The 12867-nt window shown below is 32.7% G+C and overlaps 1 protein-coding gene across 1 annotated transcript in view; it reads right to left on the reverse strand.

The window, feature by feature from the left end:
• Positions 1 to 3846: 3846 nt before the first annotated feature.
• Positions 3847 to 12867, reverse strand: part of YTHDC2 (YTH N6-methyladenosine RNA binding protein C2) — a 61870-nt gene continuing 52849 nt past the window's right edge. The window contains exons 25-29 of the mRNA XM_074329200.1: positions 11795 to 12087; positions 11280 to 11463; positions 7092 to 7295; positions 5286 to 5468; positions 3847 to 4070 (exon numbers count right to left, since the gene is read on the reverse strand). Of these exons, the coding sequence (XP_074185301.1) occupies positions 3993 to 4070; positions 5286 to 5468; positions 7092 to 7295; positions 11280 to 11463; positions 11795 to 12087 (942 nt within the window). The 3' untranslated portion in view covers positions 3847 to 3992. The remainder of the gene's footprint in view (positions 4071 to 5285; positions 5469 to 7091; positions 7296 to 11279; positions 11464 to 11794; positions 12088 to 12867) is intronic.

Genomic DNA, 12867 nt, shown 5'->3' on the forward strand with positions numbered 1-12867 from the left:
TAGGCCCCCAGCACACCACATCTCACTCAGACACAATCCCTGCTCATTTTCACTGCCAGATGTTATCGGCACTCCTCTTCCCAGCACTGTAGCCCTGGGCTGGGGAGCCCAGTGTGAGGCTGGCACCCACTGCTCCTCGGGGGAGACATCTTCACAGCTGAAATATCCCTCACGATTCTTAATTGCCTCACAAGGGTGTGGGAATTGTCAATTCCTTGTCTCTGTCTCTCCTACCAGTCTCAGTGTGGCTTCTTCTTTATATCTTTAGTTATAGGACTTCTGTTCAGCTAGTGTTCAGGTGGTTCTCAATGATGGTTGTTGCAAAATTTACTTGTAATCCATATGTAGTCATGGGAGGAGCTGAGCAGTGTTTACCTACTCCACCATCTTGACCCAGAAATGAACTTTGATATACATGACAACTTGGATCAATTTCAAAGGCATTTTGCAGAAAGAAGCCAGTCCCAAAAAGTTACGTACTGTATGATTCTATTTATATGATATTCTCAAAAGGAGCAAACTAGAATGTCAGAGAATAAATCAATGGCTGTCGGGGGCTTGGGGGAAGAGGAGGATATAACTGCAAAGAGCACGAGGGAATTTGGAGGATGATGGGAAGGTATCCTGATTGTGGCAAAAATTACATAAATCTGTACGTGTCAAAATTCATAGATCTGTACATCTTCAAAAAAAGTTAATTTAATGTATGTTATTTATAAAAGTTAAATAAATTTTAAAGAAAACTTTAACACTAACAGTAAACCTAAGACTACATGGTAACAACTAGTTTGCTACACAGATATTCTGAGAAGAGCATTCCAGGCACAGTGAACAGCTAAAACAAGTCTCTGAGGCTGAAATGTGCCTGCTATATTCAAGAAATAGTGAGAAGGTGAATGTGGCTAAAGTGAAATGAGTAGAGGCAAGGTTAGAGATATAGTGGGGGACCAGATCATTTAAGGTGTTTATGCCATTATAAGGACTTCAGCTTTTGAGTGAAGTGGGGAGCCATTGGAGGGTTTTGAGCAGCAAAGTAATATTAACTGATGCAATGTTTTTAAAGGACCACTGATTTCTGTGTTGAAAATAAATTCACGGCAGCAGGGAGAAGTAGGAGAGGGAGGACATCCTAGGAAGCCATCTCAGTAATCCAGGTGAGAATGATGGTGTCTCTCTTTAGAGTGGTTGTGACAGTTGTGGTGAGAAACAGCTGGAGTCTAGAAATATTTTGAAGGTAGACCCAAGAAAACTTTCTGATGGATTGGACTGAAAGAAAGATAGGCATCAAGATGATTCCAAGTTTTCTGGCATCAGCAACCAAAATAATGGAGTTGGCATCAACTGAAAACAGGACACACAGCTTTGTTGGATCAGGTTGCAGGGAAACAATAGTAGTTCAATTCTGAATATGCAGCGTTTGAGATTTTTATTAGACTTCCAAGTGGAAATTTCACATTTAGCTGAAAAGACCAAGGTGCATCCAGTGGCCTTGGGCATGTTGACACTGTGGAAACTTTGGGTAGAGTGGAATTGTGGAGAGCTTTGGAGCACAGTGAGGATTTCTACTATGGGAGGCTCATTCAGACTGGAACGTGTGGTCACCTGTGAGTTACATGTTCAGTTTCAATATTTTTGCCCTGGTGTTCATTCAGGGGTGCATTCATTTGACTTACTCCTCAAGACTTTCTCTGTTTCAGGATATAAGATTTTAAATGATGAAGAATTATTCTCTGAGGACAAATTCTTAAATGAATATGTCTTGAAATATTCACTTGAGATTAGTTTTTTTCTCATTGCCTGTCTTTGCTGTAATTGGTAGAGTAAGGCTGGGTAACTCAGTGGATACAATGGCAAGTTACGATATTAAAGGGTTCTGACTGAGAGCAGAAGGTGGATGACTGTATATTTTATTAATATTCAAATGATTTTATATTAAAACGTGTCATGAGATTTTTTCTATCCCCCTATCATTCTAAGGCAATTTTTTTTGAGGAGGAGGTACTGATATGAAACCATCACCTTCTATATCAATTTAGTATTTTTCAAGGTGCTTGAAAATCATTAATATCTCAAAAGATATTACTGATCATTATTACTTTAGTCCTATTATATAGCATCAGAAATAACAAGATATAAGTAATTTAATAGAATTTCATTTAATACGTATATTTAAAGTTCACCTCTTCCAAAACCAGCATTTTAATTACATTCAAATTGTGCTCGTTTTAAATATCAATGAACTCATCATTTACATACAATGCTAGATATTAGAAAACAGATGACATTTAAAACAAATTTTATTTTTTGAAAGTCCTTAATATATACCTAAACAAATGTGTACATTACCAGAAAAACACAAGTTGCTCTAATAAGAAAGAACTGTAATACACATACAGTGGAACATAATTCATATAATCTCAATTTATTGGTATGTCTCAAAGTATAAAACGAACAAATATTTAAAAGTCCAATAATATAAATACAGGCAAAAATCACAGCTGACATTCTAAACTAATGCAACAAAATACAATGCTACCGCAGACAAGGAGAATCTCAAGATTTTACATTGACCTATGATTTTCACTTCTTTGTTCTCAAATACTGAAGCAGAGGACTTGGAATTTTCTTTTGTCTTTAAATTAAATTCATGTTTGTTTTTTTGTTATATAACAATCACCCAAATGTATCACGAGAACTGCTATCAAACCTGTTCTATTTAGAGCTCAGTAACCAAGACATTTCTCTCTTTTTCACTGTACCTCTATTTTCCTATGAAAAGCCTCTTAGGAAACTTTATAGACAATGGTGGTAGAGTTCAAACCAAATAATTCTGAAATGGCAAAGAAATGGACATTTGGCACTAACATAGGTTTACAAAAAATTACCCCACCATTTATTAAACCATAAATGCACAAAAAAGAGTAACCATATCCAAAAACCTAAGCAGGATAAAAAGTACTAGAAAACAAATAGAAGGCATTAGGAACTGTAATGTTTGTGGGCTTTAGTTTGGAAGATGTACAGAAACCATGTTACCACTAACTTTGAGCATTTTTTATAACTTGCATAACTTGTTTAAATTTTTAAATTGTCTAAATCAAATTTCCCTAGACAAAACAAAGAGGTCACAATTACTATACTCATATATAAGAGATGTGTGAAGGTTGTAACATGGGAGAAAGAAAGCGGTATCGTACACATCAGTTTAAAAGAGGCAGAATCATGAAGCAAACTCAGTACTGAATCTAATCTGATCACAGACAGGGAGAAACTCTGCCTTTCTTCAGATTTTACTGCATTTTATAATGGCAGAAAAAACAATATTCCCTTTTTTTCTTACCAGATCTCAGGTTTAAAATGGTAGAATAAATCACCCTTAATCAGCATACACTATTTTAAAAGGAACATTCTTTAATTTGGTTGTTTGCTTCCATTTGCATGTTTGTTTTTTAATGATAAATCTTAAGAGTTGACTCTAAAATGGTGCTCAGATGTACTATGTTCAGGCCTTTCTTAAAAGTAAAATATTTACTTTGCATTAAAAAAATCATCAATAAGAATTATAATTCAGTGTTTTAAACAAATGAAATGTTCAACTTCAAATTAAGCATATTTAAAATAAGTGCTGTTTTGTCAAATAATGAAACTACTATTTTATTCAATTATAAACATACCATTAACAAACATTACATAATCATTCCCTATAACTATAAAAATTAAAATTATCCTTTTCTCTTTTATATGACACTCTTTTAGCAACATTCTAAACCAGAAAAGCCCACTTGTTACACACACACACCATCTAACTTTTTAGAATTCAGTGCATTCAGAGGTTACAAAAAGGCATGATGTTCTTCCATAGCCAAGAGTTCCAGGAAGGTTTTTTAAAAAAAGAAATAAAAAAGAAAAGATAAATAACCTGAAGGATATACTTAATGATCACAAATATTGCCAGTGCCCAAAGTCAAAGTATGGTATAACCTGTGTGTCAGTCAATCAGTTGTGGTTTTTTCCAATGGAAGGCGTTCCCATAACTGGAGCAATTGTTCCCCAACCTGAGGTTCTAGTTCCTAGAGAAATCAAAAGTCAGAATAAACATAAAAAGAACTGAATTGAAGTTTTTTAAATCATCAATACCTATACTAAAAAAACTGTAAGAAAATCACCTTAAATTTCATTTTTCTACCAGAGCATGCTAAAATCATATAGTATGCATTACTCCAATACTTTGCATTAAGATTTATGGACTTGTCTTCCAGACTTCAGGATTGCAGTTAACCTGCAAATATTGAAACTATCTGTTACAACTTAGTAAGAGATTTCCATGGAGTTCTTCTAAATTTTTTTTGCATCTGGAAATAATGAATTTTGTTTCTAATGGTGATTTAGCAAAAGCACTCAGCTTGAACTTGAAAAGGTTTACTGTGAAACTTAGCACATTAGATGTTTTGGGTTTTTTTAAGAAACTATCTTAGCGACTATATAATATTCTTATCTTAGGTATTATATTTATTTCAAAATCATTATTATACAATAAAAATTAAAATATTATTATACAACTGAAAAGAATGTCATTTATTGTCCTCTTGTAATATGATGTGCATTTAAAAAGAATCCAAACAGTCTTCATATGGTGATCTGAAGTGAGTCACACTGGTTCAAATAAAGTTTTAGCTGTGTGACCTCAGGCAAGACTTATTTCTCTGAGTCTATTTTATCTTACATAAAATTGGGCTAATAAGTCATTATACACATTAAATTAAATTACCTCATTTAAGCAGCTAGGACAATAGTCCATATATATGTTAATTTCCATCAATCTAACTAGTTTAAAATGCATCATGAAAGCAAAGCAAAACATAATAGAACTAAAACAAGCCATAAAAACATTAAAAGGTTATTATTTATGTTACATAATTAGTTAAAGCCATAAAGAAGTTAGATATTATTATTCTTAGACTTTAATGAAATTACTTCAGAATGACACTCAAGTTTGATCATACCTTAAGCTATAGGAGCCTCCATAAAGTGACTTAAGAAAAATTTTATATATGCAATGAGAGAAGCCAAATTTACAGAATGTTAAAAAAGCAATGAGCTCTGTCAGAGACATTTACAAGTAGGTTTTATTAGCTCTTTTACAAATCTGAACCACTATCTCTCAAGTGTATTTGGAAAATATAACATGTATTCTTATATTTGCTCCTCACACAAATCACTGAATAACAGCAAAAAAAAGAAAGAAAAATAAAAGTAGAAGAAAAATATTAATTGCCATTGTATACCTGCCCATCTCTGCTTATCTGGACTTTCTTGTTATCATTCCAAGGATTGAGTAAATGATGTGCAAACTGAAAGGGAAGACTTTCTTTTCGTATCCACTCCACCTTAAATACTCCTCCTAGTCCAGCTGAGCCCCAGTCCTGGCTCTTCTCCCTTCCTATCTCAGACGACATCCTTGAAAACCCCTGTGGGTAAAATGAGGGTGAAGCATGAAAATGAGGATATTAAAATGTCTGAATTCAACATATCTGAGAAAGCACTGTTTTGTTTTTTTTATTTTAAGGTAAAAATATAATGAAAAATAATACATAACTAGCAAAAACGAAAAGTAACCTACTTATTGTTTTTTAATAAAAAGATATATTAGCGAATTTAAGAGAAAAGATCAATTCCAACCCTCTAACATAATTTCAAATATGAACCGATATTTTCTAAATGATGTACCAATAGTTCTAAATCCACATTTATTCCATGATAAATCGGTACAATCTAACCTCTAAGTATTTACTTCCAAAAATTATGATATCAAAAAACAAATTCATTATTCTGTAAATTCAGATATACATCAAGTCAAGATGAATTAAAAAAACACACTCCATTTCTTGATTGTCAATACTGACTTCCTCAGCCTATTTATTTATTTTTATTATATTAGTTTCTGGTGTATAAAACAATATAATGATTAGACATTTACACCCCTCACAAAGTGATAACCTCTCCAAGTCTACTACTCCTCTGACATCGTATATAGCTATTATAGTACCACTAACTATATTACCTATGCTGTACTTTACATCCCATGACTATAATACCGAGGGTGCCAAAAAAATATATACACATGACTTGTATTCGTCTTTTGTTATTGGTATATATTAAGTACTATAATTTTAATATATTTCCTTTATTAAAATGTGTATACATTTTTTGGCACCCCGTGTGTGTGTGTGTACACACACACATATATTTAATTATAGCTGACATTCAATATTATTCTACTTCAGCTTCAGGTGTACAGTGCAGTGGTCAGTCATCTAAATAATCTATGAAGTGATCCCCTTGGTAAGTCTAGTACCCATTTGGCATCCTACATCATCTTTACAACATAATTGATAATATTCCCCATACCATATTTCACATACCCGTGATTATTTTGTGACTACCAATTTGTACTTTCTAATCCCTTCACTTCCCCCATCCTTCAAACCCCCCTCCCATTTGGCAACCACCAGTTTTTTTCTCTGTATCTCTGGGTCTTTTTCTGTTTTGTTTGCTCATTATTCTGTTCTTTAGATTCCACATATAAGTGAGATCTTATGGTATTTGTCTTTCTCAGTCTGACTTATTTCACTTAGCATAATATTCTCTAGGTCCATCCATGTTGTTGCAAATGGTAAGGTTTCATTATTTTTTAGAGCAGAGTAATATTCCATTGTATAAATGTACCACAATTTCTTTATCCAATCATCTATTGCTCAGCCTACTTAAACAAACATTTAACCAATAATCAAGCTTCTCATTACTTTCAATCTACCTGAGAAATGGTAAATCTAAAGCTGTCTTCAGAAAGAGAAATTGTATATCTGGAGAGGTTCTAGTGAGATAAGGCCAAAACAATGGGATCCCTTTTTTCATTCCCTTGAAGAAGTACAATATATTCCTCATTTTCAGACAAGCAAAAAGAATTCTTGCATTCTGATGCAATAAAAAGCCAGAGTTTATTCTTTGTTTGTTTGTTTTTATTTTGTTTTTATCTCTTTGGTCTAACTTGCAGCCAGACGACCCCATTTTATTGTTTCAGGATGGCTCACCTGGAAATGTCCAGATCCTTGAACAGAAAATACCAAGTAAACCATGCTGCTTTCCCAAAAAGCTCGATTTAGCTTCCTCTCATTACTAGGGGTTGTAGACCAGATACCCTTCTGTTGAGAAATTTCAAGGTTTCTCAAATTGCTACTCTTCATTATGAAGTATCGAACTGGCACGTTTGGTCTTGGTGAAGGAGATTTTGAGCCCTATAAAAGAATGCATAAATTCTTGAAAGGTAATTTGACCTTTCAAAATCAATATGCTCCATTAAATAACATCTTCATAAACATATAAACTAAAATATTTTACCAAACATTCAACAAATACAAATTGCTCTATCATTCCTGAAAACCTACACAAGGCTCAGTCAAAAAGAGGTTAAAGAGCTAAGACAAGCACTCAATTTCAAAGCATTCAAAGTCCCTTATCAAGAAAGGATCCTGGATTACCAACTTTGATTTACATTCCAAATGTACTTTCAGAAAATATTTTAATAAACTTTTAAGTCTGAAACCAAAACAACAATGCTCTAGCTGACTGCCTGGATCCAGTTTCCAGGTGAGTGTAGGGAAAAGAAACAAACAGAAACTAGTGGACTCACTGAACTGCAGAGATAGACCAAGATAGCTAGAATTTGCATAGCACTGTATTAGATAGAAGGGAAATGCATAGAATGAGCTCCTGGGAAAATGCAGAAGGGTCCTCACAAGTTTTTGGCTAAGTACTAACCTGCACATGATGAGAATAAATGACCTGAGGCCAGAAAAAAGACCCAAAGGAAAGCAGTAGACCAAACAATTTCCAGAGCTCACACATGGTTGAGAATATTCCATGTTATCCCCAGCCAGAATGGAAACAGTTTGTAATACATAGGGCATTAGAGCACAGAAAAATCATGCCTTAATATTGGAACTAAAATTAGTACCAGATAAAAACTGCTCCTGACCCACCCTAATACTGCTTACTAGTAAATCTTGAAAGGATTCAACAGATTGCAACTAACTTAACTGTATACAAGAAGAATGTCTAACGCTAAAGGAATACAACAAAAATCTAGCAGCCAAACAAAATTGTAAGGAATGCAAAGAAATAGGAGACTATGACCTATCACCAGAAAAAAAAAAATTCAATAGGAAGAGACTCAGAGATGATGCAATTAGGAGACAAGAATGTTAAAACAACTATTATAAATATAATTCACTATGCTTAAGAAGGTAAAGGAATCATGAACATGATGAGAGGATAAATAGAAGATATTTTGTTAAACCCAAAGGGTACTCCAGAGATGAAAATATAGTATTTGAAGTGAAAATACACTAGAAAGAATGCACAGTAGAGATTACAAATAAGAAAAATATTTTTTATGTGAATTTAAAGATACAGCAATAGAAACTATCTCAAATGAAGCAAAGAGAAAACAACTGAAAAAAATGAAAAGCATCAGTGACCTGCGGAACAATGTCAAGTGGTCTTAGATTTGTGTATCCAGAGTCCCGGAAAGAAAGGGGAAGAGGTGAAATATAAAAAAAAAATGTGAAAAAATAATGTTCTTACATTTTCCCAAATTGATGGAAACTATAAATACACAGATTGAAGAAGAAATATAAAGAAAACCAGCCCAAGTCATATCAAAATCAAACTACTGTAAACAAGTGACAAAAAGAAAATCTTAAAAACTAGAGGGAAAAAGGATATACTATATACAGAAAAACAAAGATAAGAATGGTAGTAGACGTCCCATCAGAAACTATGTAAACCAAAAGACAATAGTGTGACATCTTTATAGTAATGAAAGAAAACCACTGTCAATCTAGAATTATATACACAATAAAAATACCTTGCAAAAATAAAAGTGAAAAAGACCTTCCAGACAAAAGATTAAAGAATTCACTTCTAGCAGATCTGTACTAGAAGGAATGTCATATAAAGGTTTTCAGACAGAAGTATATGATCCAAGATAGAAATTCATGTAAAACAAAGAACAAAGAGCAAAGGAAATAGTTGAATATTGAGGAAATATATAATCAATGCATATCTGAATCATAACAACTTGATAAAAAGTGTAAAGAACAACTTTTCAGGATTTTTTTCTCTCTCATGAATTGAAGTTCAATGAATTACCTAGTTACAACCTCTAAAATTCCATGATTCTTATCCTGGCACCTAAGTGACCTGAAAATTAGGTGACAGGACTTAATGAGGGTAAAAACTTATTAGAATAAAAATGATGTTTTCAATGGAATTAAATGTCTACTTTTGTAGTTTTCAAAGAGATTTTTTACTCTGAGCTCTATTCCAGCTTTTTTCTCTCTCATATTTGGCTTCCCACAAAAATTTAATTCAGGTAGAAACAAAGTACTCCCATAAACCTTTCCACCTAAATTTTCATTTAAGAGGAAGAGCTCTGATACAGAATTCATTTATATCTCATTTTTCTTATAGAAAAGATGTTTGTCCTCTGCTATCACATTATTATTTAATAAATGACAAAAAAAACAAGGGTTTGATTTTAGAATGGGACATGGGCTATTTCTATTATTTCAATACCTTCTTAATTTATTTAATCTGTATCTTGCCATCCTAGAGTGAAAACTCTAACTATAAATACCTTACTCCAAAAAGTAACCCCACAAAGAGTATAACTTCTCTTTTCAAAAACAAATCTTCCTAAGAGTGCTCATTCTATTCCTCACCAAGATACGTCAACTCCAGGCATTATCTATTAATACTACCAAAGGTCTGAGAGTATTAGGTTGGTGCAAAAGTAATTGCGGTTTTTGCAATTATTTTTAACCTTTTAAACCACAACACTTTTGCACCAACCTAATAGATGAAATTCTATATCCTGCTGTTCAACAAATAAGAGAATGAAGAATGCTGGGCTGCAGCTCGTAAGTAAATGAAAATGGTTGATCCCAGTATCACAGGTACTAAAAAATGAATTTATAAAATAATCAGTTTCTAAAGTATAACTAATATTACGTTTTATAATTCTGATTTTCTTCTGTAGTTCCAAATTTTATTAAATTAGTATGTTTTACTTTTATAAAGGAAAAAGAAAGCTTTTTTAAAAAAAGATGTGTTTGTATGTGTATGTGAATATAGGCACATATATATATATAAATATATATATGCATTCATATATAAATACATATATATGTGTGTGTGTGTGTGTATATATATATATATAATATATATACATAGTCTCTATGAATCTAACAAGTTTTTTACAGATGGGTCTAGGAATAACACTACCACATAACAATTCTATAGAAATGTATTCGCACATTCTAAACATACATTGTTCAAGTAAGTTTTGAGAACAATCTTTTCAAAAAGTGGGAAAAGTCCAAGTAGAAAAGGTGCTTGTTTTTACTATTTTCCTTTCTCTCAGGAGCATCTACATTAGAGAGAAAGGTTCAGGCACACACATTATGAGGTTTTGTTGGCAACTGGATGCATCACTCCTAAAATATAATATCCGAAGAACTTGGAAACCAGTACATATTATTCACCTTTAACTGAAGTCTGAACTGATGACGCCTTTATGCCTCACTGAAATATGCAAAATAAGATCAAAAGAAGGTACTAAAAACCCCATATGATTTTTGAAAAAACAGTAAGCATTTCATATCTTTTAAGTTTCTATTTTTAGTTTTTTAACAGTGAAATCATATTCTTATTACAGAGACTTTCCACCAATATTGTGAAAACTAGCATCACAAGCAAAATGTCTTTGTCATCAATTCTAAGAAGGTAAAAAAATTTTTCTAACGTATCCAAAGAAAATTAAATTTGATTCTAATCAGTGTATTTACAAGAAATATTTCTGAATCATGGCCAATGATTCATTATAACCACTTTATATTATATTGTAATTTATATGTAATATATATATATTAAATGCAATATATATATATTACATTTTTGGACAAATAATTCAATATAAGAGCTTTCTTTCTTATTGATAATCATGTAACAAATAAAAAAACAATCACATCTAATTGCTAAATGCCAGAACAAATAAAAGAATTTGGCTATATTGTAACAAATTTTGTCAAGACAGTAAATTTGTTTACTTATTTATTGTACCTCCCCTCAATAAAATATACTCTCTGAAAGGAAGAGATCTTGTCTGTTTTGTATATTGCTATATCCCTCACACCAAAAACAGGCATTTAGTGTGACACTGAATGAATGAATGAATGAATGAATGAATGAATGATGAATGAATGAATGCTATTTCTGTAAAAATACCTGTCGGTGATACTGATGTTTAGGTAACAATTGTGGGGAGGTTGTTCTTTTAAATGGCGATGGCCAATACTACTTCCTGTAGGGTACCCAGGAAAGACGCCACTTGACTTATATTGACTAAAATGTATAATAAAAAAATGTTACTATCTTTTTAATAGACCCTAAATTTGTGAATTATGAAAATTAAACATTTTGAGTTTTTCCTGACAAAAATTTTCCTTATTAAATAACTCAGATACTGGCCACTTGAAATCCTTCATATTATCTTAATACGTATAAAAATTGTTTTAAAAGTAAAAATCTCTTCCTATTTTATTGCAACCTTTTTATGTATTTACATTATAAGAAAGTAATTTCTAAATATTATAAAAGCATACGATTCAATGATAAATAACTCATTTCCCTGGATGGGAATATCTCCCATTTCAATAAAATGTTATAAATTTACCTTTCGGCAGTAGTGGGCTCATCAGGAAATTCAGTATCTGCAGAACTTTTCCTACTATTATTTGACCTCCAAGATGATGCCAAAGGAAGTTCTTCTGAAGACATAGGCCTTGGCCTTTGGCCAATCCCAGATGGTTGTTGTAAACCTGCAGACTGTTCTTCAGTGCTTAAAACAGCTATAATTGCTCTAATGGTAGCTTCATCAACCTGAGACCAAGGTTTAGATGGAGCCCTCATGCGACGTAAAAATAAGCTGTGCCACTTCTGTCTGAGCTGCAGCAATAAACTGGCTGCCTGTAACAAAATAGTTTCCTCAGTTCAAATAGATGTACGCAAAATGTGTATCGCACTTGCAAGACACCTATTTGTTTATTAGTTAAGGTCTGCAACTGCTTCCAAATAACAAGTCTTACATTTCATATAATTTACCATTAATTTCATTACTTTTGTTGCATGAGTGAAATAAAATTTCTTATTTACCATATTTGAGGCACTAGAGACAGAAAATCAAATGAAACAGTTTAATGAGAGAGATAGTAAACAATGTGTGGCACAGTGTGATTAATATGGAAAAACAACAGCAGGGTAAATTTAAAAAAATATACTTGGTTCCATTCATCTTTTATTTTAGTGCTTGTAGAACCATCCACATCTTTTATTTTAGTGCTTGTAGAAGGCAGCTGGATTCATAGGTCCAGAGAAAGGCCTAAGCTAGATACATATAAATAGACTTGGGAGACATCAATGCATAAATGGTTACTAAATCTACATGTAGATGTGCAGTCACTAGAAATTGTACAGAGACAGTGAGAAGAGCAAAGTAAAGAAAGCCTGGCATACTGGCAAACATCTAACATTTACGGCACAAACACATACAGAAGAGTCAATGAAAGAACCTAAGAAGCAATGATCTCTCCAGAAAGTAGAAGAATCAAGAAAGATTAATGTCACAGTAACTGGTGACAAAGAAGTTGGGGCAGGGGTGAGGAGGAAAAATGGGGAAGCACAGAAATACAAAAAGAAGGATATGGGCAACAGTTCCAAACACAAGAGAAAGACCAAATTTGTCAAGAG

This window comes from Rhinolophus sinicus, linkage group LG03 (genome assembly GCF_036562045.2).
Source record: "Rhinolophus sinicus isolate RSC01 linkage group LG03, ASM3656204v1, whole genome shotgun sequence".
Classification (NCBI taxonomy): Eukaryota; Metazoa; Chordata; class Mammalia; order Chiroptera; family Rhinolophidae; genus Rhinolophus; species Rhinolophus sinicus.